This window comes from Diceros bicornis, chromosome 23, assembly GCF_020826845.1.
Source record: "Diceros bicornis minor isolate mBicDic1 chromosome 23, mDicBic1.mat.cur, whole genome shotgun sequence".
Classification (NCBI taxonomy): domain Eukaryota; kingdom Metazoa; phylum Chordata; class Mammalia; order Perissodactyla; family Rhinocerotidae; genus Diceros; species Diceros bicornis.
The window spans coordinates 1502284-1528143 of NC_080762.1; the positions used below are offsets into that span (position 1 = coordinate 1502284).

The 25860-nt window shown below is 43.5% G+C and overlaps 1 protein-coding gene across 1 annotated transcript; it reads left to right on the top strand.

Moving 5' to 3' along the window:
• Positions 1-1695: 1695 nt before the first annotated feature.
• Positions 1696-24289, top strand: IL22RA2 (interleukin 22 receptor subunit alpha 2). Its single transcript, XM_058566196.1, has 5 exons — positions 1696-1952; positions 5936-6071; positions 8724-8902; positions 22012-22181; positions 23140-24289. The coding sequence occupies exons 1-5, from the start codon at positions 1892-1894 to the stop codon at positions 23287-23289; spliced, it is 696 nt and encodes a 231-aa protein (XP_058422179.1). The 5' UTR covers positions 1696-1891; the 3' UTR covers positions 23290-24289.
• Positions 24290-25860: the final 1571 nt, after the last annotated feature.

Sequence of the window (25860 nt, forward strand, 5' to 3'; positions counted from 1 at the left end):
TTATCTTTTCATCTACCTTGAAGCATTGTTGGCAGTGTTGGCTTTTATGCAGAGCATGATATCACACAATTGGAGAGCTCATTGAATGGGGACAGGACAGGTTTGGTTTCCGAAATTTAACACAACACAAAAGCTCACACGTCTTTGAAAGAACTCGGTTCTTAGTATATTCTATCTACACTCATCTCCCTTTCCCCCAATTTCCCCTTATTTATTCTACAAAGTCAGTAACCCAGTGGAAACCCCAATTTCCTTCTCTGCTGCTCTACTTATTAAACCTTGAATTAAAATATTTTTCTGTTTTTCTTAACTGGAATTTGGAGCAATTTGGTTACATCAAAACAAGAGCTATTGGTGTTGAAGATATTCAACAAACCCAGATTATCATCCCCCATTTAAAGATCAAGGCGACGCAGAGCCTGGAGTTCAGTAGGTGATACAGCAAGTGAGTGGAGGCTGCTGAGAAGGCGCGGAGACGAGGAGCACCCAGGACATGCGGAGGGCACCTAAGATAGGCTGCACATTTCTTCTTTGAAAGCTGGAGTTAGCTTATCAGCGATGGAAACTTCGCCCGGAGGAAATAAGGAGTCTGGATTGGGAAGTCTGTCACAGCACAGAGGAGCTGGAAAACCTGGCATTATCTTCACAAACCCCTCCCCACGGCAGTAGGTCTACCTCCCCCCTTATCAGTGTGGGCTTCAGGAAGGCGAGGGCAAAGTCTGCCATTTGCTGCCGCATCCTTGCTGCTGAGAACACTACCTAGCACATACGTGGTAGATAGCAGATGTTCGTTAAATGTTGTTGAATGAATGAGCGAGTGAGGGAACGGGGGAGTACTGCCCAGCAGCCATCACTGTTCTGTACTAAAGAGGCCATTCTACCAAGAGCTTGAAAGAGACTACTCAAGGGGAAAAAGACTCCAGAATATATTTCCTCTTTTGACCCAAACAGCCTTTTAAAAAAAAAAAAAATCTTTGTGATTTTCTTATGCTTTAATGTATACTTTTAGTGCCTCAAAAACATGTGGTAAAAGCATTTGATAAGAAAGATGATATAATGACTCACGGGCAAAGAACAGATGACCCAGTTCGTTTGGATTTCAAAGAAGATATGAAAAAGATCTAATGCAGCTCAAAGTCATTGTTCTCCACATTCATCCTTTTAAGGACACGTTTGGTTCGATAGCTCAAAATCTCATCAGACTGCTGGAAACTGAGGGTGGGGATGGGAAAGGAAGAGCATTGGTTGAGTGGGGCCCAGGGCCATGCGGATGGGAAGGGGGTGTGGCAGGGAGCCCTGTGTGGAGCCGGGGGTGCAGAGGGTGAAGTGTCTTGGGGTGGGGTCGGGGGTGTCGGGGAGCCTCGGAGAAGGGAGGAGAAGGAAGAATCGACTGGGGACCCCACCTGCTTGAACCACCGCCAAGGGGCCCTGAGAGCTGCACCTGCCGAGCACCGATCACTCAAATCACCTGTGGCCAAGTCCTGGTCGCTGGCCGCTCCCTGCCTCCAGGGCCAACTCCCCTGGAGGCCTCACAGGTGGCTCACTCCCACCCCCGCCAGCGCCCTGCAGGGTTCCTCACCCTCCCCTGCCCTCTCCTGCCCTCCATCCGCCAAATCTCAGTGTTTTGCCTTTTCACAGCTAACAAAGCCCCAGTCCCAACAAAAACAAACTTCCACATCAGAGTCACTAAGAGCAAATGTTATTTGAAGTGATCCTTACGCTTTTCTAATTCCTCTAAAATAATAAAATAATATAATGTATTAGCAAAATGAGATTCAGCTGCTTCAAGGAACTGTGGTTGAACCCAGGAGGGAGTGTGCAGCGTGAGGACCCCAGCTTCCTCTTCTGTCGTTGAGGGGAACCCCAGTTGTCCGGCAGTCACAGCACAGCCATGACACCCCAACACTGCTTTCTAGGCTTCCTCGTCAGTGTCTCCCTGACTCAAGTGGTCGGTAAGTGCTTCTTTTCTTTTAATTGCTCACAGCTTTGTCATCTGAGCTTGCTCCAGGGACTGTCAGAAATGGCAATGGTGCTTCTCTGGGCTTTGTAAAAATTTCAGTATCTTTTGTCACACAATGGTCAGAGCAGACCTGTGGGCAGTTTCTATCTGCAGCCTGAATAACTCCACGGGACTTAATGAGCTGCTACTAAAGAGGAGGCACTCTAGTGGGGGCAGAAAACTCCAACCACGGCAGAGGTACATCCATCTCTCCATCTCCATCTTTTGCCTTCCTGGGACACGATAGCATAGCGGTTGCCAGCGCAGGCTCCTAAGCCACGCTGAGTCTGGATTTCAACTCTGCTGTTTATTATCTAGGGACCTTGGGCAATTGACTTAACCTGGTGCCTCAATTTCTTCATCTGCAGAATGGGGATTGTAGGTCACTTGAGATTAAATGAGTTAATATATGCCAAGTCTTAGGGCAGTGCCTGGCACAGAATAGAGATCGTAAACAACATGTGAGAATCTGCTGTTGATATTCACTGAGAACTTTTCAGAGCACAGAGCATCTTATCACCCACCACACCTCTGAACAAGGCCTTAGAACCCCTAGTTAACAGAAGGTTACCTTAGTGTAAGGGGTTCAAGTAACTTTCCCAAGACTGGACAGGCGCCCAGTGACTGATAATACAAAACAATTCAAGCCTCTGTCCCCAAGAAAGGTGTGGATTTGAGAAGGTGATACCAAGGTGATACCAAGGACTCAGTTAGCAAAACATGGTGGGAAGTCAAGAGCTACAAATGGTCCTGGCTCCGCGTCTTACAGGCCTGTAACCTTGGGCAAGATATGCAGTGTCCTCAAGCCTCAGTTTCCCCATCTGTAAAGTGTACTAATAAAAATACCTACCCTATCGGTGGTTGTGAGAATGAAGCAAGATGGAAAGCCTTGGGCACAGTTCCTAATATATGTTTAATGCTCTTATATGTCCAATGATCAATGAATGCCAGCCAGGGGAGGAGGAGGAAGAGGGCAAGAAGGAGGAGGAGGAACAGCATCCTTCAGCCTCTCATTGCTCTGCTCCTCCGTGAGCTCCTCTCCCCCAGGCTAGGCTCTTGGTTTTCTGTGGGACGTGAGAGGTAGGCTCTAGGTCAGACTGCCTGAGTGAGAAATCTGCTTCACGATCTGCTGCTGCGCGAGTTCCTCCACCTGTCCAAGGCTTGGTTTTTTAGTCGGAAAAAGGAAGATGACAATAGCACCTTGGCAACAGAAGAGCTGGGCAGATTGACTGAGTCAATGAGGGTGAAGCCCCTCTGTGTCTGGAACAGTCATTTGCTGTTATTGTTGATGCGGGTAGCAGGGGTGGTGTCACAGAAGTGAGAGAAGAAATGCACAGACAGATGAGACAAGGGGCACTGAGCCATCGATCTTCAAGGTAAAGTCAACTCTGAGCAGGGTCTCTAGGAAACTGTGCCTGTCATATCCTGAAAACTTCTGGAATTTTTATGTCCTAAATATGATTGATTAGGTAGTGATTTGGTGAGCAGAATCAGTGGTGGCATAGACTCTGTGGGGGAAGAGGGAGAATCCCCCTCTGCCCTTTCCTTTAAGGTCCTTATGGCTGGCCAAATAATTAACAAGACAGGTTAGCAGGAGAAAATAATACCAAGTTTAATAACATGTATACGTGGGAGAAACCAGGGACACTGAGTTGCTCAACACAATAGCAGAGATTCTCATCTTAAATACCATCTTCAGCTAAAGACAAAGGAGGATGTTGGGGGTGGGGGAGTCAGTTACAGGAGATTACCACTAAAGCACAGTAAACAAGAGTAAGGTTATTATGCAGATTTAAGGCCTCACCTTCCACATTGATAAGTTTCTAGAAATGAGGTCATCTCCCCTCTTCCCAATACAGAGAGGGAGATACCTTTACAAATGGAGATTTCCCATATAAATGTAAATGTTTGTCTGGCAACTCCTTGCAGGGCCATCCAGAGAATGTGGCCAGAGAGATAGAATTTTTGATAAGATGGGCTTGTTGGTGCCTTTCCTATTGTAACATCTATTTTACATTATATTACAGCCATCAGATAGTAACTCCTTCCTGGAACAGATCTTCTACGTCAAATTCTTTAGGCAGTTAGTGGGGGAGGTCAAATGTCTGTCAGAGAAAACAATCAAGGTGAAGAGATATATTTCAGGGTGGCCAAATCTTGATCTCCCACAACTCTTTCCAAGTACACACCCCATTTGATGCACTGGAGGAGATCCAAAACATAAAACAAATAACAGTATTAACATTATTTTGTTGGTATAAATAAATACCTAAGGCAACAGCCCTGTTCATTAGAACATAACAAATCTTGAATGTTCAGAGCTGAGATCATGGGCCTAGGAGTCTTTTCTTCCAGCTTAACGATACTTGAGCAAAGATTTGAAGGAGATGAAGAGATGAGGCATGTGGAAATCCAGGGAAGAATATTCCAGGGAAAGGGAAGGGCCAGTGCAGAGACCCTCAGGTGGGACCACCCCCAGCACGGCGGAGCAGGAAAGGAGACCACTCTGGAGAAGCCAGGAGGAGGTGGAGAAGATGAGGTCAGGGAAGAGATAGAGCGTGGGCTTCCTGCCTCCCCCTTCCGCCCAGCTTCCCATGTCTCCTCAGAAACTTCAGGCCTGTCAGGAGGCGAGGCTTTACCTCTGCCCATCTTGGGTTTTCAGCTGGGACTCTTTAACAAAAAGGCAGATTAACAAGAGAAAAACAAACAGTTTATTAACGCCTGCAGCTCACACCGCGAGGGAGAAACCTAAACCAAGAGTAACTCCAAGTGGTGGCCTGGAATTCCAGCTTAGATAGCACCTTGACAAAGAGCAATATATCTGTAGAGACACAGCAGGACAAAGGGAAGCAGTTCTAGGCTTCCAAGGGCAGCCAACTGTGGGAAGGTGAATACATGGGAGGAAGCGAATGGAGGAAGGTTTGTGTGCAGACTCCTCTGGTGCTGATAAGAGTCTGTCTCCGGTAAAAGGAGAATTTACATCCTGCCTTTAGGCAGAAACGGGGGAGGGTAGAGAGAGCTTTTCCTGCTGCTTCTTAATTGCCTGCAGCTCAAAATAGCTTTTCTGTCACAGCGGTATATTTTGGGGTGACATTTTATGGTTTCCTTCAGAATGTAGAATAAAATTTTGTCAAAGTTCTCCAGCCTCCACATGACTAAGTGCAGGTGAGACTGGGCCACCCGTGTCGCATGGTTTGAGGAAGAAAGCACAAGGCATGCCGGTGTGAAAGTGCCCCCTTTCCCACCACGATTACTGTCTGGACTCTCAGCAACACCAGCCCCACGGCAGGGTCTTGGGCGGTCTCCCTCCACAGCGTGGACCAGGGCATCTGAGCAATCGTGGGGGGGTTGGAGCCAGGGCACCAGCAAGTGAGTGCAGCCATTCAGGAGTGGGACAGCTGGGACAAAGCCAGGTCGGCCGGGAGAGGTGGAAGACGTGAGGCAGGACTCAGAGATGGAGTGAGAGCCTGGGAACCGGGGAAAGCCCACCGAGTGTGGGGCTGAGGTCCTGGAGCCAAAAGTGATCCCAGGTAAAAATCTGCTTCCAAGTTATTGGTCATCCAGGCCTCCTGGGAAGGTGGGCGAGCGGCCGTGGTGTGACCCTTTCGTCACAGTGGTTGCGTTCCATCACCGCTGGGGAAGGGACCAAGGACAACATTTTTTCACTGCTGTTTACTTCCCCTGCAGCCTGAGAAAGGGGCAGGAGGATATCACTTATGTTTTTTAGTCCAGAACACAGTTGTTCTGAAATTTTAGCGGGCATCAAAGTCATTATGTTTAAGAATCAAAATGTTGATTCCTGGGCTCCACATCCCCCATCTGCACTACAGCAACCACTGAGGGGGTCCTGATGCAGGTGTTAACATTGAAAACTACTGCTAATGACGATGATGCTCACATCAGAACTCAGTGCTTCTCATTCTCTTGTCGTTGTAGGAGCTCAGCCAGCCCCGGCGTCTCTGAGGCCTCAGAGGGTACATTTCCAGTCCCACAATTTTCACAACGTTTTGCACTGGCGCCCTGGGCGGGCTTGTACCGGCAACAGCAGTCTCTATTTTGTGCAGTATAAAATGTAAGTGATTTGAGTTTCCTCCAGCTGACAGAGGTGGCCACTGGGGCAACGTGTTCTGGAATGCAACGGAGTGTTAGGATCTGAGATTTTTTCAAAAGTTTCAGAGCGATTGAGAAGAACAGAGGTAGGGACAGAAGTGTCTTGTCTCCCCTGAAGGCTGCCTGGTGACACAAAATGCACGATGACATGCAGGCTGCTAGGGACACACTTCATCCCTCGGAGACCCACTGAGACCTCACAAGCACAGCCTTTGGCTCCACGCAGAGCCTGGCATGTGGGGGCTCTCAATACACATTTGCTGAGTGAACGTTGGAAGCGACTTGTTTAGCACATAGTAGAGACTCAAATTGACACTATTGATAGCTTGAGAAAGAAATTGTGGGACACATGGAGGTCAGTGTGTAAAACACATTTTTAATTTAAAAGTCTTTTTTTAAGAGTTGGCTTACTATTTAGAAAATTCTTTTCAAAATTAGAGGCTCCCGTAAAGCTGGACACAAATGAGAACGTGCTGCCTCTCGTTCCTCTCGAGTGACCTTCAGGCTAGTTCTGGAGGATGGTTGCCAAGGCTCAGATATAACAAACTCCTTCCCTGGATGGAGGCCTGGAAACAGAAGCTCTTGATACGCAAATGGCAGGTTTTCCCACTTACACATTTCCCGGGGGTTTTGAGGCTCTTTCTCCTTTTACACAGTTCGAAATGCTGGCTGAGCCTGAGGCAGGAGATATTACAGTTTAGCTTTCACGGTTTTTCATTAGAAATTCAGAAAATCAGATGCAGACCAAAACAGCAATTTTTATTTCATAACTTCATCCATATCTCTCCAGCGAGGTGGTAGGTCCAGGGTCAGATTTTCCCATTCATTAACCTCTTGCTGACTTCAGCAGGACTGGCCCCAGAAGTTTCTCAGTCTTTAATTGCCACTGCTTTTCTCAACATATTTTGTGTAGCAACTCTAAAAGTTACAAATCTTCACAAGAAAGATTTCTCCATTCTCCACACAGATTTGTGCACAGTTGGAGATGTTTCCAGCACGTGGGTGATAGGGTTGGCGCCCCTTTTATATTTCCCTCTTAGGCAGCGTAAATAGGTCCAAAGTGGGCCTATTTGTGGTCCAACATAAAAGTGGATTAGAAGTTGTTTTACCATGAAACTAATGAAGATTAAACTTCAGGAAGAATTTCATACTTGTAATTCTTTTTCTTAAAGAGGGCCTCCAGACTGGTATAAAATTCAGAACTCCTGGGTCTATTCCTGTCTAGATGGTATTTTCAACAGCACAAGGCAGAATCGTATTTTTGAAATCTTTCACTTTGGTTCTACCCAGTTTGCGTGGGTCTATTGTGAATATCTCTCCCACTTGGGATAGGACGAAAAACAACGTATCACATGAAAAGAGAAGCCAGTGGGGCCGGCCCCGTGGCTTAGCGGTTAAGTGCGCGCACTCTGCTACTGGCAGCTGGGGTTCGGATCCCAGACTCGCACCGACACACCGCTTCTCCGGCCATGCTGAGGTCACGTCCCACATACAGCAACTAGAAGGCTGCACAACTATGACATACATCTACTGGGGCTTTGGGGGAAAAAAGGGAAAAAAAGGAGGAGGATTGGCAATAGATGTTAGCTCAGAGCTGGTCTTCCTCAGCAAAAAGAGGAGGATTAGCATGGATGTTAGCTCAGGGCTGATCTCCCTCACAAAAAATATAATAAAAAAATAAATAAAAAAAAGAGAAGCCAGTCATTATAGCTAAATTCAGCTAGCAAAGACAGTGTCTCATCAATAAATAACAATTAAAAAACATTAAATTGTCCTCAATATACGTTGTTTGTTCTGCTTTAACGGTAACTTGTGATATAATGAAACTGCTCTCATCACACAGTTTTCAGAGTACAGACACCAGCAATATCCCTCATTATATGCCTAGAAAGCCATGTTTCAAGTCCTTCCACAAATATTTTGGAAGCCTTTCTCCCAGCCTCTAATTCCTGCTGTTCCCACCATCATCTTATTGCATTTTCTGAAGCGTTAATCTTCCCTTTTGCTGTCACACCATCCCATTGCCTTAGACCGGATCATCTATCTGCCTCTTTGCCAAACTACCTTCTTGATGGGTTCTCTCCCTCCCTCCCAGCCCCTCATTACAGGAGTCCTTATAAAGCCGTCACTACAACCCCCGCTCCTTTCAATGAAGAGCTTGAACAGATGTGTTGAGCAAGCTTCACCTGAGATGAAAAGAGGTAGCAACTTCTCAGAATCAGCCACATTACTCAACAGCAAGCTGATGACGAGAAGTGAAGAAAACCACAAAAGGGGGAAACCTCAGAGACATCATGGATGTGGAGAGAGAGCACTCAAAAACGGAAGACGGTCCAATCACCAAAAGAAAAACTCCACTGAGTATTAAAAACCAAAAACTCTTAGGCGGTGATACAGAAGGTGTCAGGCTTGAGTTTATCTTTCGGCAAGATGGCACTCTGGTTAGGAAGAAGTTGTTTTTAAAGACGAGGAGGAGTAGCCGTAAGCTTTCACAGTGGTACTGATGTTGGAGGAGAAATTCCAACCAGTCTGAAAAATAACTGAAAAACTGAAAAACTGAAGTCTCCTTCTGCGAAAAAAAGAAACTCAGCTCTTTGTCTTTTCCCTTCTGTAGGTATGGACAGAGACAATGGAACAATAAGGCGGACTGCTGGGGCATTCAAGAATTCTTCTGTGACCTAACCAGCGAAACGTCAGACATACAGGAGCCTTACTACGGGCGGGTGAGGACGGCCTGGGCTGGGATCCTCTCAGGCTGGACCATGACGCAGCGGTTCATGCCCTGGTGGGAAAGTGAGTGCTGTGAGCTTCTTTGGTTCTCCTTCCTGCGTTGGCACTGCCCTCCGAGAGTGGGGCAGGCTGCCAGGCCCGGGGCCTCACAGAGGTCCACACCCTCATCTCATTTGATCTAGTTCTCGGAACAGCTCGAGAAGGTGGTTTTCCCCACCCTCACTTCACAGCCCAGGGAATCGAGGCACGGAGACTCCAGCCGTTGTCCAGGCCTCAGAGGCTGCATAACCCAGGTCAGGATTCAAATTCTGCTGCGTCTGACTGCAGAGCCACAGCACCCCCAACCAGGTTGTTCTCTCCTAGAAGAAAGAAGTATTTTTAGATAGCAGAAAAGGAGTCACATTGCCCTAGTCCCTTCCTAAGCATGAGGATTAAGTTCCTGAAAATACTCATTGGAAGGATTCTCTGTTCTGAAAATTAAGACTTTTAGTCACCTCCCCAAAAAGGGAGACCAAAAGTGCTCTTGAATCCATTTCACAATGATGTATTTTCTTCTTCTAATTTAGTCATAATCCCAGAATAATATATTATAACTTAAAAGGTAAATTATAAGATAAGCTATTACCAACAGACCTTATAGAAAATAGTAGACAAAAGGGAAAGAGAAAAAACAAAGTATTTAATGTACACAGGCAAAGATATACATAACAAAACAAGAAAGAAAACATGGGTATTTACTGCAGTCCTCATAATAGCAACCAGTCACGGAGCTGTGGTTAGTGTTCACAACTTCTTCTCTCGTTATTAATTCAATGTTCACTTTCTTTCCAGCCTGCACCTCAGCTCTTCATTCTGGAGGAGTTTGAGTCCTTTTCGTCTTTCCATTATTAGCTTGACATGATCTGAGGCTACTTTTGTCACTGAATCTAAGCGTTCTAGGGGGCACCCTGAGGATGCCAGGCATACCCCCGCCTGACCCCGCTCCATTTCCCATCGACAGTCAGACCCAGTCGCCCTAGACCACACAGGCCCTCATTGTCTCCTGTTGGTTGAATGGCACGAAGAGCTCCAAATGGTCAGGAGGCTCGACTCCCAATTCTTTGAAACCATTGTTGTTATAACCCAGAAGAGTTAGGGATCAAGTGTACGAGGAACAAACCATTTCTTGAGTCATTGGCTATGACTCCACCTCCACTTCTTGTATCCTAGGCCAGTGAATTCTGTCTGTGGAAGACATAGCACCATTTACTGGTCACAAGATTAGAGCATATACCGATTCATGTACCACCTCACAGGGTGTTGTCTCTCAAACGGAGTTTTCAGTTATCCACTTTACCTTCCTATAAGGCCAGGGACTTCTGAGTGATGGGATATATAGTAAGGCCAAATATTCCTGTGGGTATGAGATTTTACTTCACTTCTTCCACATTAACTTAGTTCTCTTGTCATTAGCAATGTGTCTTGGGCTGCTGTGCTCATGAATAAGGCATTCACTACCCCCATGGTGGTCAGGGGGACTGCTGATTAGAACATTGAAGCAGCAAAGACAAATCTATTACCAGAGGAGTGTCGGCTCCAGTGTCTCTCGTCCCCTCCCTACTGGAAGGGATAAAAAAAATCTACCTTGGCCCTGTGGCGCAGCGGTTAAGTGCACGCGCTCCGCTTCGGCGGCCCAGGGTTTGCAGGTTCAGATCCCAGGGCGCACCGACGCACCACTTGTCAAGCCATGCTGTGGAGGCGTCCCATATAAAGTAGAGGAGGATGGGTACGGATGTTAGCCCAGGGCCAATCTTCCTCAGCAAAAAGAGGAGGATTGGCAATGGATGTTAGCTCAGGGCTAATCTTCCTCACACACACACATACAAAAAAAAACCTACCTAAAATGAACTGTACTAGGGGTTCAGCATTCGTCCTCCTTACTGAGGAGTTGAACACTCAGCAGCGTCCATCAGGCTTTGGCAAAGGGAAGTCCGTATTGTTGAGTCTACGTATAGCCTCCATCCCTTTCACACAGCCATTTCGTTCATGAGCCCATGGAGCAGGTGTGGGACACGGGGGAAAGCGGTTCTCACTGCCTCCACTTTTTTTTTTTTTAAATAGCTATATCGAGATATAATTCACATCCCTTACAATCACCCATATAATGTGTACCATTCAGTGGTGTTTAGTATATTCACAGATATACACAACCATCACCCACAGTCAATTAGAACATTCTCATCGCCTCAGAAAGAAACTCCACGCCCTTTGGCTCATCCTCCTCCTCGCTCACTCCTCCAGCCCCGCAGCCCTAGGCAACCTCCAGTCGACTTTCTGTCTCTATAGTTTCCTGTTCTTGATAGTTCATATGTGTGGGATCGTATAATATGTGATCTTCTGTGACTGGCTTCCTTCATTTCGCATAACGTGTTCAAGGTTCATCCACGTTGTAGCGTGTGTCAGCACTTCATTCGTTTTTGTGACCATGTTGTCTGGATGGACCACATTTTGTTTCTCCATCCATCAGCTGATGGACATTTGAGTTGTTCTCACCTTTTGGCTATTATGAACGTGCTGCCGTAAACATTCATGTGCAAGTTTTTGTGTAGACATACGTTTTTATTTATTTCTCTTAGGTATATTTCTAGGAGTGGAATGGCTGGGTCACATGGAGACTCTATGTCTAATCATTTGGGGAACTGCACACTGGTTTCCAAAGCAGCTGCACCGTTTCACGTCCCATTAGCAGTGTACGAGTGTTCCCATTTCTCCACATCCTCAGCAACACTCACCTGACTTGTTGATTACAGCTGTGCTTGTGGGTATGAAGTGGTATCTCGTGTGGTTTCGATTTGCATTTCCCTGATGATTAACGGTGTTGAGCATCTCTTCATGTCTTTGTTGGCCATTGTGTATATCCCTTTGAGAATTGTCTATTCAGATCCTTTGCCCATTTTTTCTGTGTGTGGAGGAAGATCAGCCCTGAGCTAACATCTGATGCCAATCCTCCTCTTTTTGCTGAGGAAGACTGGCCCTGAGCTAACATCTGTGCCTATCTTCCTCCACTTTATACGGGATGCCGCCATAGCATGGCTTGATAAGTGGTGCGTCAGTCTGCGCCCAGGACCTGAACCTGCAAACCCTGGGCCACCAAAGCGGAGCACACAAACTTAACTGCTAGGCCACCGGGCCAGCCCCTCTTTGCCCATTTTTAAAATTGGATTATTTGTCTTTTTAGTATTGAGTTGTAAGAATTCTTTGTAAATTATGGATACCAGTCCCTTATCAGATATATGATTTTCAAATATTTTCTCCCATTCTGTGGTTTGTCTTTTCACATTCTTGATGGTCATTTGAAGCACAAAAGGTTTTAACTTTGATGAAGTCCAATCTATCTATTTTTTTCTCTTGTTGCTCATGCTTTTGGTGGCATATCTAAGAATCCTTTGCCAAATCCAAGGATATGAAGGTTTAAAACCCTAAGTTTTCTTCGAAGAGATTTATAGTTTTAGTTCTTACATTTAGGTCTTTGATCTGTTTTTAGTCCATTTTTGTATATAGTGTGAAGCAAGGTTCCAACCCCATCCTTTTGTATATGGCTATCCAGTTGTCCTGGCACCATTTGTTGAAAAGACAATTCTTTTCCCGTTGAATGATCTTGGCACCTTTGTTGAAAATCAGTTGACCGTAGACCTGTGGGTTTATTTCTGGTTCCTCAATTCAGTTGCATTGATCTATATGTCTATCCTTGAGCTGGGACCACACTGTCTTGATTGCTGTTGCTTTGTGGTAAGTTTTGAGATTGGGGAGCGTGAGTCCTCCTACTTTGTTCTTTTTTTTCAGGATTGTTTTGGCTATTCTGGGTCCCTTGCAATTCCATACCCACCTAGATTTTTGAGAGCTTCTTTTTGGTAGGTGGCTTTTGCCTTGCATTCACATGGACGCAGAAATACTTGGTTAGGTGTCCGTGTGTATACCTCTTCTCCAGACCTCTGCCAGCGCCTGGGTGGTATATAATGCTGCAGCCGTCCACTTCTGACCAGTGCCATCATGTCATGCAGAACCTTCTGGAAACTAGCTCCTTTTTTTTTCTTCCTAAGGTAACTGGTCGTAGGGAACTCCTCAAGAACCCATAATTATAGGGGAGGTAGAAGTGATAAGACAGTAGGTAAAGATGCACTGGGAAGATGGGCAACCTACTTTCACAAATTAGTTCGATGCTAAGACCTGCTAGAGGCTGGACTCACATAACACTTTTCCACTTAATGCTGGCATATTTCTGTGCAATTTATGACTAGGTGTATCAGAGGACATCCAGGTCATAATAGGAAGCTCAGGTCCCATGGTTCCTTGATGTCCCAAGGTCAGGGATTCAGTTTCTATCAGAGCCCAGTAAGAAGGAAGTCTGCAGTTTTTTCTCAAAGGAAATATAATTATTTGCTGAAGAGGGTATGACCTTGTTCCAAAAATCCAGGGGCCTGGAATTGCCACAGTCTCTACATAGCATTGTGGTCTGCCATAGATGTTTTGAAGACTGTTGGATCTTCTGGATCATAAAAGACAAGTGGTAGGGCTGCTTGTTTGCAACATGGACCGGCTGAGAAGTGTGTCTCTTAGTCTGGGTTCCTCTCAAAGCTGAAAATCCCATGGGTTACTTTGCAGATGTGTAGCTCAACTAAATGTGGTATGTGTTCCCTCCAAAATTCATTGAGGCCCAACAAGCCCAGTGAAGCTTTCTTAGCAGTAGGGGATAGAAAGAGAAGCAATTTGTCTTTCACTTGAGAGGAAATGTCTCAATGAACCCCGAGGAAATTTAACTGCAGCATTCTGCTTCCATGTGTCTTACTAAAGCATCTGCAGTGCATGGTCCTCTAGGCCACCAAGTACAATCAGTGTCGTGTGATCAATTTAGTGGGCCAACATGGTATACCATGGATCAAAGATCAAAGACTAGACTGTATGTGACAGAGAGCCAGGGTGTCAATGAAAGCCAAGTAAAAGGAAACTGTTCTGGTGCTTTCTAATTATTGGACCAAGGAAGGAGAAAAATCATTCTCCAAATCAATAGCTGTGTATCAGAAGCTGTGTTGATTGGCTCCAGAACAGAGACACCATACTGAATAGCAATTACACCATGGTCACCACCTGAGCGCATTTACAATTATCCCTTTTATTATTCAAGACCCATCTTTTTTTGGGGGGGGGGGTTGGGTAGGGAGGCAGGTAAAATTCAAATAAATGAGTTAAATGGGGAAGTGCTACATCTCACTACCTCTGCGTCTTTCAAGGCATTTGGATGTATGAATCTCTGCAGTTTCCCCAAGGAGACAGTAGTACTTTTTTTTTTTTTTTTTGGCAAGGAAGATGAGCCCTGAGCTAACATCCGGTGCCAATGCTCCTCTTTTTTTTCCTGAGGAAGATTGGCCCTGGGCTAACATCCATGCCCATCTTCCTCTACTTTGTATGTGGGACGCCTGCCACAGTGTGGCCCGATAAGCCATGCATAGGTCCATGCCCGGGATCCGAACCTGTGAACTGTGGGCCACCAAAGCAGAGTGCACAAACTTAACCACCGCGCCACTAGGCCAGCCCGAGACAGTAGTACTTTTAATTTTCTGTTTTGTACAAAGGAGAAATTCCATTGGCTCTCTCTTGGCCTTTCATCGTATAACAACTTTCACACCACAGATCAGGGAACCAAAATGGAAATGGAGTCTGTCAGTTGTGTATATCTCATTGAGTTTGCTTTTATTACCTTACTGACTAGAATCCACGATGGCATTCTGAGTCGCCAAGGATTACTGTCAACTCAGAATTAGGGTCCATTATTGGCCAAAGTGTCTGTACTAACCTTTCTCGAGTTCACAATTACCCCTTGGGGAAGGATAAAGGAAGATGTAGCTTAAAACTCGTAGCATTGTTACCTCACTTGCCTTCCACATCTCACCCTAATGATCTAACTGGTGCAATGTCCAGTTAAATCCAAACTAACTGGATCATATCCAAAATGCTGGATGCAATGAAGTTTAGAAAAAGACATTTTGAGTTTTCCAACTTTCAACTAGCAGGAGAGTGGATTGGGAATTGAGCAAACCATCCACGGTATCCAGCACATTGTTTCTTGGAATAACTTGAGATTCAAGCCCAGTACACTCTACCAACAATTCTCTAGTTAAGGAAAAGGAGATTGCACGAGTAAACTGGTATACACCAGTGAGGAGTGTATTTGCAGAGTAGTTAATTACTATGTTCAAGCTTAGAAATGGGGTCAAGTTCAAATTTATTCATCAAATGAAGTCTTCTCCAGTGTGATCCATTAGGCTAGGTGGTAAGATCAGCCAAAGACGTGAGCTGAGGTGAGGTAAGGCTTTGGCTCAATTCTATTTAAATTGAGGTAGTGTTGAGTTAAGAAGAGTTTGTGTTCTTTCTATACGACCATCCCCATTAAGAAAAAAAAGCTAAAAATGCCTCATGCCAGGACCTCTTAGCTAGAAGAGTAAGAAACCCAGTGCGTAAACAGTTGAAATTGGAGCTCCTCTTGCTGAAGCAATCCTGCGGAGGCCTGCCCACTCAGCTGATCCTCACCCTCCAGCTCTGCCCTCTCCTGCCGGAGCCCCTGAGGCTTTCTGAAGAATGTGTTTTGAAAAACACTTTTCTAGGATATTAGGACAGTATGTTCCCTGAGTCTGTGATACGGGCCTAATGAGCCAACTGGATGCATTGACTCACTTGAGACCTGTTTCTGAGCAGCAGAGTGTTATTTTAGGTTCAGAAGTTCTGGGTCGTGGTATCTATCTAGAGACAAAGCAACATAAAAACAAAAAAAAAGCTTCTTAAGTTAAAAGCAGCATTTGAGGCTCAATAAGATTTCAGCATTATCTAACCCGAGAATTTCTTGGATTAAAAATAGTTGTGGAGTTTTGGAGTAGGTCTGATTTTCTAATGGAGTGGGCTGAGGTCAGATTAAATAATTACCTTGCCTCTTTATTCATTCAGCAAGTATTTCTAAGGCGTGCACTAGGTTCCAGGCGTTACACCGGGTCCTACGGGGAAAACGGCAAGCACGGCAGACACAAAGAAGCCTCTTTCTTCAGAGTGCTTTCTGTTGATGAGGAAGACAGTCAGTAATATCGTAACCACACAAACAAATGTGAGATGACACCAACGGTACCAAAGGGTGCAAAAGAGCTGCCCAGCGCTGTGAGAGCCTAGTCAAGGGGGGGACCTGACAGGGACATCTGGAAAAGCATCTCGGGGAAACGACACTGGAGCTGATGTCTAAAGAAGAGTAGAGGTTAACGGGGCACAGAGGGTGGCGCATCCCAGGCCGGAGGAAGCAGGGCAGATGCAAGAGCCTGAATGAGCGGCGTGGTGAAAAAGGGCAGGCAGGAGGGAGTGTGAGGTGAGGTGCCACTGGAGTGGGGCAGGAATGAGAACTGTCTGTGAAGGAATTATGACTTCTTCCAGGAAAATCAGGGGGCCACATGATCAGGTTTGTGTAAAGATTACTTTGGCTATAATTGGGGGTGCAGCTCAGAAAAAGAACAGTGTGGATACAGGTAAGTGAGGTAGCAGGTTCCTGTCATAGTCTAAAGGAGACAGGACTTGGCTTGAATCAGGATAATGAAAAGGGCTGTAGAAAATTGATCTCTGGAGAGACATATGCTAGGAAGGATTGGCAGGACTGGGTGATAGGTTGGACATAGTGGTAAGGCAGAAGGATGTGTCAAAGACGACCTTTAAATTTCTGGCTGGCATAACCAGATCAGTCACTGAGATGTTTTTGATGGGGTTTGATGGAAAAAGCCCAGTTTGATGGGGTGCAGGGTAATTGAGATCATGAGCTCAGTTTTGAATATATTGAATTTAAGGTGCTTTTCAGACATCCAAGGGAAATGGCTATACAGATCTAGGACTCTATCAGAGACAAATTTTTGAGTCATTTGCATATAGTACAATGGACATTGATAGAATTACTTGGGAAGCGAGTGTTGACTGAGAGGGAGTGTTGAGTAAGACCAGGTATTGAGGGAATCCCAACAAAAGATGCCTGAGTAGCAAAGATATATCCTAAAAGGAGACTGATAAGAAATAGCCAAGGAGAGAGGAGAAAGTCAGTGGACTGTTATAATCATGAACGCCATGGGAAGAGGATATTTCGAGGAGAGAGCAGTCATTGAGTTAAATGGTCAAGTAACCTTAAATTGGCCATTGTAACACAATCACAGTCTGCTGACTGGGTCAGGAATGGTCACTCAGTTACAAAGCCCAGCGTCATAGGCCACACACCAGGCCCCCTGTGATGACTGCGGCCAGACCCACTGGTGTTTCTGGGCCATGCACTTCACCTGTAGTCAGGATCAAGTATCACATTAAGCAATCAAAATCTAAGGTAATGGATTCATACATTCAGAGGATAGGTTCTGTATGCATACGATAAAAGAAATTCTTCAATAATCGTAGCTTGGGCCAGAAAAGGCAAATACTAGTCAGTTTAAATATAAATATTTTAGTGGAAAAAAATATGCAACAGTATTTAATCTTGCCAGTATTTATCTTCAACTAATTTCTACCAATTGAACTAAGTCTAAACACTGAGTCACACAAAAGAAAGACTGGGTTTTTGTTTTTTCTCTTTTCCTTTCTTTTCTTTTCTTTTGGTGCTAAATACATGACAAGCATGTTAGAAGTATGTTTTTTTTAATCTAAGAGAAAATTAATCGTACCTCATACTAGCCTACAAAACTGATTATTCTTCTCAACTTGCAAGTGATAGGCAAGAGGTCTGTGGCCACCAGAATTTGGAGCACAAGAAGAACAAACAGGATTAAATATCAACCACTTTGCAGGATTAAAGTGTAAACAAATGGCTTCTTCTTCAAGCCATTAGGCTAAATTTCCAACATAGCTGAAAAGTGAATTAACAACTTTGGTTCCAGATTAAATAGCAGGAGATTGAGGGGAGAGGGACCCTCCTCCTCCAAAACACTTAGAAATTCTGGATAAAATATAACACATTCTCTTAAGTCTACAGAGCAGCATGAAAGAAAGTAAAGGAAATTTCCAGGGGCCCCAACAAAGTAGCTGGAAACCAGAGGGAACCAGAGGGGAGTGGAGTGAAGTCCTGCTGCCCCGAGGGCGTTGGCCGACTTGGTAACTAGATCCCGGCTGGTAACAGCCATTCCTGGGGCAGAAGACAAAGTTGTGCCAGCACAAGGTACAACCAGTACCCCAGAAAGTCCTGGATCCTCAAAGGGCTACACTCTCAATAAAAGAGCAGACTCGGAAAAACCCTTCCATGCACAAAAGATAGAAAACGAAGAAGGGAGTATGTTTCATTCTCAGCTCTGTTAGAAATCAAGGGTTTCCTAAATTCATGAAGGCTTGAGATTCTAATATACGTGACTTTTGTGTTTCTGAAAACACCAACTTGGGGTTGTACCGGGTTGATGGTGCCACAGGACACCCTGCAGAAGCAAAGCCCAGTCCTTAAACCAGAGTTCAGAAGCAACACAACACATATATAGTCCTTTGATCCATGTCCACGGTGCAGTTCAGTAACTCCAGTCTTTTTAATAAATGAGCCTGGATCAATTGGGAAAACAATAAATCTTGGCCCCCTGCATCACCCATTTACAAAATCAAGTCTGGCTGGATGAAAACAATAAAACTTGGCAACTACATCCTATGGGCCAAGTTTGACCTGCTTCTGTTTTTATAAATAAAATTTTATCGGAACATAGCCACGCCCATTCATTCACATTTTGTCTATGACTACTTTCCACAATGGAAAAGTCAAGTAGTCACAACAAAGACATATATGGCCGACAGAGCCTAAAATATTTATTATCTGGCCCTTTACAGAAAATACTTGCTGTCTGCTCTTCTATAACAACATGGGAGGATATTTTCATGACTTTGGGGTGGTCAGATTCTCAAAAGTACTAATGATGAAGGAAATAACTGATGAATTGGACTACAATAAAATTAAGAACTTCCATTTATCAAGATATACCATTAAAATGATGAAAATGCAAGCCACGGAGAGAATATATTTATAACGCATGTACTTGATAAAGGACCATGTCCAGAATGTATGAAGAACTCTTACAAATCAATAATAAGACAAGACAACCAATTAAAAAATGGCCAAAGACTTGGGGACAGGCTCTTTGCAAAAGAGGATATCCAATAGCCAACAAACGTATGAAATTCCATCAGGGAATGCAAATTAAAAACATAATCAATTGGTACCACACACCTACCAGAATGGCTAGATATAAAATTTTCAAAAATAATAATGCCAAGTGTTAGAATATGAAAAATGGGAGCTTTCATATACTGCTGAAGGGAATATAAATTGGTATATCCACCACGGAAAACTGGCAAGATCTATAAAAGCTAAATATGTATAAAGTCTCTCACCCAACAATTCCACTCTTAGTTGTATTCCCAAGAAAATGCATGTTTCCTAAGTTATATGTACAAGAATCCCATAGCAACTGCACTTATAGTATCCAAAAACTATAAACAACCTAAAAATCTGTGAATAACACAATGGATAAATTCTGATATTCACACAATTCAATACCACACAGCAGGGCCAGCCCCGGTGGCCCGGTGGTTGATTTTGGTGCACTCCGCTTCAGTGGCCCAGGTTTGGTTGGTCTGTCAGTGGCCATGCTGTGGCAGCGGCTCATGTACAACAAGAGGAAGGTTGGCAGTGGATGTTAGCTCAAAGTGAATCTTCCTCAGCAAAAAATAAGGAAAAAAAATACCACACAACAATCAAAAGAACAAACTATTGATACATACAACAACATGGATGAACACACACACACACGCACACACACATATATATATTAGTTTGCTGGGAAAACCTTCGCAGAACACCACAGACTGGGGACTTAAACAACAGAAATTGATTTTCCCACCACTCTGGACGCTGGAAGTCCAAGATCAAGGTGTTGGCAGGTTTGGTTTCTTCTGAGGCCATTCTTCTTGGGTTGTACATGGCCACCTTCTTGCTGTGCCCTCACATGGTCGTCCCTCTGTGCTTACACGTGTCTGTAGGCTTCACCAGTCATATTGGATTAGGGCCACCCCTACCACCTAGATGTCTTCGTTTTACCTTAAGTGCTTCTTTAAAGGCCCTTTCTCTAAATACCATCATATTCTGAGGTGCTGGGGGTTAGGACTTCAACCTATGAATTTGCAGCAGCCACAATTCAGCCCATAATTATATATATAAATAAAAGTGAAAGAGTGAAAGTCACACAAAAAAAACATATATTGTATGATTCTAAAAACTAGTGTACAGTCATGCACTGAACAAAGACGTTTCAGTCAACAACAGACCAAATATACGATGGCGGTCCCATAAGATTAGTACCAAAGGGCCTAGGTGTGTAGTAGGCTACACCATCTAGGTTTGTGTAAGCACCCCCTATGATGTTCAGACAGTGATGAGATCACCTGATGATGCATTTCTTAGAATGTATCCCCGTCATTAAGCAATGCATGACTGTACATGGCAGTAGAAGTCGGGACAATTGTGGTTATATTCTGGGGTTAAGTAACGGGAGGAAACAGGAGGTTTCTGGGGTGCTAGTAATGTCCTATCTCTTGATCTGGGTGGCAGCTATATGTGAGTGGTTATTCGTAAGGATTTGTTGAGCCATAGCCTTGTGATTTATTTATTTATCTGTATTTATCTTATAGGTCAATAAAAAGTTTGTTTAAAACTTAAAAATTCAAACCAAAGTAACAAAAAAGAAAGTACCAACTTGAAACGTGCTCACAATAAAAACACAAGGATGCGGATCAACACAAGCAAGTTTGGAAGAAACAAACACTGACCTGACCAGCACATCAAGTATTTGTAATATTGGAAGCAGATAATAAAATAAATAAGTTTAAAGATGTAACGGGGGGGGGCCGGCCCCGTGGTGTGGCGGTTAAGTGCACGCGCTCCGCTGTGGTGGCCCGGGTTCAGATCCCGGGCACGCACCAACGCACCTGTCAGGCCACGCTGTGGCGGCGTCCCACATAAAGGGGAGGAAGATGGGCACAGATGTTAGCCCAGGGCCGGTCTTCCTCAGCAAAAAGAGGAGGATTGGCAGATGTTAGCACAGGGCTGATCTTCCTCACCAAAAAAAAAAAAACAACAACAAAAAAACAAAAAAAAGATGTAACAGAGGGAATAAAAACATAATCAAAGGACAACATATTACTTTTTAAGACCAGATAGATTGAAAAAGCCTCGAATAGAGCTCATAGAAATAAAAAAAAATACAATCATTGAAATAAAAAAATTGAATTTGGGGGCTAAGGATCAGTTACACCTGACTGAATAGTAAATTGCTGGACTGGAAGACAGGTCTGAATAAACCACTCAGAACACTCTGCTGAGAAAAAGGTGGAAAATAAAAGAGAAGTTGAGACATGGAGAATCAAATAAGAAATTCTAACAGATGTTGAATTGAAATTCCAGAAGAAAAGCATATCTATCTATCTACCATCTATCTATCTATTGAGAATGGCTAATTTTCAAGAATTATAAAAGATCCAAATCTACAAACTGAAAATATACAATGAATACCAAACAAGAACACAACAGAATCCATTAGAAAATTAAATCCACCTAGAATTACTATAATCTGGGGAAAATTAAACTGACTATTAATTTATCTAATTTTCTTTCCTAGTTAATAATGATCTGGTTATTGATACCAAAATCCAAGAACAAAAAATTCCCTCTTTTAATCCTTCCCATGCTGTTCCATAGCATATAACATAATACTGTTAAATTAATTTTATAGCAACAAACCTTCAAACAGCTTGAAAGCTGCTTTGAAATCTTACATCTTTAAGGACCTACAAAATATTGACCTTACTCTAAGATCTCACCTGAATAATTTTTTAGACTTTGTTTTCCAGAACAATCACTGTGGGCTGTGGAAACGATGATAAATGTCCTCTTAAAGCTAAAACAGAATCTATCAGTCTTCGCAAATAGAAAATTATCTTGAAAGAAACTTCTCAGATATTTATATTTTAGGTGTCAGCAGTATCTTTTCACAATAATTTTTGCCAGATCTCTGAATTTAACAATGACTTGTTATTATGCATGTGTCCATGTGAAATATTACATTTTTTGAATGAATTGTCAAAATTTCCTATTCTTTCTCCAGCAAAAATAGATCCTCCAGTCATGAATATAATCCAAGTAAATGGATCTTTGTTGGTGATTCTCCATGCTCCAAATTTACCACACAGAGATCAAAAAGGAGAAAATGTATCAATGGAAGATTACTATGAGCTAGTATATCGGGTCTTTATAATTAACAATTCACTAGAAAAGGTAAGTTCAGATGGATAGATGTTTGGTATGTTTTCCTTTTGTTCACTTAAGTAATATTTTAGCCATAAAATATGTCCTCTCTCTTGCTACTCTATCCTGTCTTTATTTTTTTTCAGTGTCCTCTCACTTCCCCCTCACTGAAAAACAGTCAGTGCTGGCATCTCCATCAGAGCTTGTGTGTGTGTGTGTGTGTGTCTTTGTACCTTTCAGTCACTCAGTTTATCTCCACTTGATCTTCCCTGCTTATCCAGAGATTGATATTAACAATATTTAAGTCCGTTTGATTGCCATAATATTCACTTTTATGGCCTTTGCACACCTTCTTTTAAGCAGCTTTTGGATCACATCATCACATTCGTGTGCCAGTTTTGCTGTGATGTTCTTCGCCACCATCAGTGCCTTTGTCTTAGTTTGGTGGTTAATCGAATGTTCCTTCTTTGGTGTCCATCTCAGACAGGGTTCCTTCGGTTGTAAGGAACAGAAACAGTCAAACTCGTTCAAATAGGAAAGTGGAGGAGAAGAAGGAGTTTTATTAGGAAATAACAAGCAATCTTATGGGCAGCCAGAGCAGGAAAGAAAGTACTGCCAGGCTTTGTAACGACTGGCAAGGAGCAACGGAGCAGCGAGTCTTCAAGACTCCCGCTCTGTCTCCCTGGGGTCACGTGTTGCACGCCTACAATTGTCTCCAAATCTCCTCCATTCTCCTCACTGCACAGTTCACATTCTTGACGAAGAGACTCTGACCACCGGGTCAATCCATCAGCGCCCTCATGTAGCACCTACACAGCCACTTGACCTGTCTCTTTATCAGGCTGGAGAAGGAGGCAGAGTTTGGGAAGAAACCCTACAGCCCATCGACTACTGTGACCTTGAATAACTTATTAATTTTATCAAAAATAGAGCAAATCAGTGACTTCCTGAAAACCATGTATCGTCTCTTTTCTTTCCTCGTGTTTAGGAGCGAAAGGTGTATGAAGGCGCTCACAGGGTTGTTGAGATTGAAGCTCTCACACCTCATGCTGTTTACTGCATAGTGGCTGAAATCTACCAGCCCATGTTAGACAGAAGGAGTCAGAGGAGTGGAGAGAGATGTGTGGACATTCCCTGAAGTGTGTGGTGTGCTCGTGGTGTGGACATCCAAAGCTCTCTGACATGAGATGGCTCATGTTTGCAGGATCTCACTGAAGATGGTTTTACATTTTCTTAAAGCAATGCTCACCATTACACTCTGGGGCTGCTTCACTCATCCATTCTTTCTTCCTTTAGATGTTATTTGTAAACTAAATTTAAGCAACATACCCTCCCTCAAAAAAAATTAGAATTTAAAGAAGAAGCAGAAAATAAAGGACTCTATGAAATACGGAACTTTATTTCTGAATGTAACACCGCTAACAACCATCTCCATTCTTCTGACAGCTAAATAAAAATTTGAGAACCAAGGAATAGTGGGCATTTAACAAAATGTTGTTGAATTAATTTTTTAAAAATAGCATTCCAAACAAGCAATCCTTTTTCACTCTCTGTTGAGACAGTTAACTTGACTTAGATATACCAACCTTTACATGAATGGAATTTTTACATGAATGAAAAATTTCCTGTATACTTCTATTTTATATGACTATACTTTTTCATACATTTATTTTCTATTGTAAAGTATTTCTGCTTAATGAACCAATATTTTCTTTTAAATGCTATTCTTTGTAAATAAGAATGGTATTTGACAAAAAGCTCTCATGATCTCTGGATTAATATCTAGATTGAGATGATCAACAATAATGTCTAAATTCCAAAGGATGCCCACTCAGTACAATGTCCCTCATTTAACACATACTCAAATTAAGGTTTTCTTTTCTGTGTTTGTATTTGTTTTGTTTTCTTCTTTAATATTGCACTAGAAGAATTTATCCTTCTTCTCAAAATCAGGTATAATATTTTTTAGCAACAAAGTAAAAAAGAAACTTAACTCCCATTTATACCACCCTGACTACTCAACCCTCCTGGCAGAGGGTCTCTTGGCGGTGGCCCCTTTCTAGTCTACATACACAAGGCTCTTAGGAGTGGCAGCGTTGGGGGGGGATGTGGGGGATGGCTGTGGACCAGGTAGAGAAGTTGGCTTGAAACTGAAAGCATGCAGTGGGTGGTGGGTTCATGTGGGAGGGGGGCTGGTGCTCACGGAGATTCTAGGGCCAGTTGAAGCCCACTGACACCCTCCCTAAGCACACTGGGCTTAGTCTCGTGTGTGTGTTTACAGTTGTCTTTCTTGTGAAGAGGTATATATCGGAGAAAAGTTGTACAATTCCTCGTGGAAATTGCTCCAAAATGTGATAAAAATACACTAAGTGCTTCTGGTTATCTACAATTACATGCAATAATTAATGGATTAAAAATTATCCTGAAATGCACGGAGGAAGAGAGTCAGAGACAGAGCAGGAGGTAGAGAACTGGTTTCATTGCCTTCCCACACGGCCAGAAAAAAGTCAATTTAAGCATAGATCTAGAGACAAAAAATTACTTTAATCTATGTTTTTGAATTATGCTTTCTTTTCCCTTGTGTTTACTATCTTTTTTACCTTTCGTCCTTTTAAGGCGGCATTAAGAGCAATGGGATGGGTGGGAAGCAAGGATTGTGTGCAGCCAACAGCATTTAAGTTTATGAAATTCAATAGTCCTGAAGCCTGATTTTAAAAGCAGTTATGGTTGCCTTGTGAAAGGTATTAGGTGGCATCAAGTTTTGTTTTTATTTTGTTTGTGTTGCTTTGTTTTTGCTTTCATGCTTAGGCAAGAATAAAATATTTTGTAAAAAATAATAATTGTCACATTCTCCATTGTGTTAGGAATATATTGTCATACTATTTCAATAAATCTTTTAAATTTTTTGCTTTGCATTTTGAAATATTTGTTATTTGGGTTTTTTAAAAGAAGGATAGAATATTTAAGTCTGTCAGAAATCCTCATTAGACTTCTCAGACTGATGCTAAGTTCCAGCTAGAGGGAGGAGTTCCTTCCTTTCTCTCACATCCTATATTCAATCCATCCATCAATTCTGTTGGCTCCAGCTCCAAAATATCACATTTCTCACAATGACCTTATTCCAGGCCCACTTCATTTCTCCTCTGGATAACTGCCACCTCACTGCTCTCCCCGGCACTGCTCGTGCCTCCCTCTAGTGCAGTCTCCACACGGTAGCCAGGGCGGTACTTAGAACATAAATGAGATAGTGTCCCTCCTCTGCTCCTAACCCCCCATGGCTTCCCGTCTCACAGGGGTGGAAACCAAAGTCCTTATCATGCCCCAAGGCCTGTGGTCGCTTCCCTGTCTCATAATCCCTCAGACCTCATCCCCCAATTCTGGCACACTGACCCTGTTGCCTGGCCCTTAAGTACAAATGCTCCGGCCTCGGTGCCTTTGTACAGCTGCTTCCTGGAGAGATGTGCCCAGATATCCACCAGCTCACTCCTCACCTCTGTCGGGTCTCTGCTGGAAGGCCGTTTTATCACTGAGGTTTCCCTCCCCATTCCATTTAAACTTGCACACCACCCCTGCAGTCTCTCTACCCCACGATTTTCTCCATAGCACTGTGTGAAAATTAATACAGGGAAACCTCATCTCAAGTGGAGTCAGGAGGCCAGAAGGGGGAGCTGTTCCTCTCCCCTGTTTGCTGGATCTGCCCGTGGTCTGC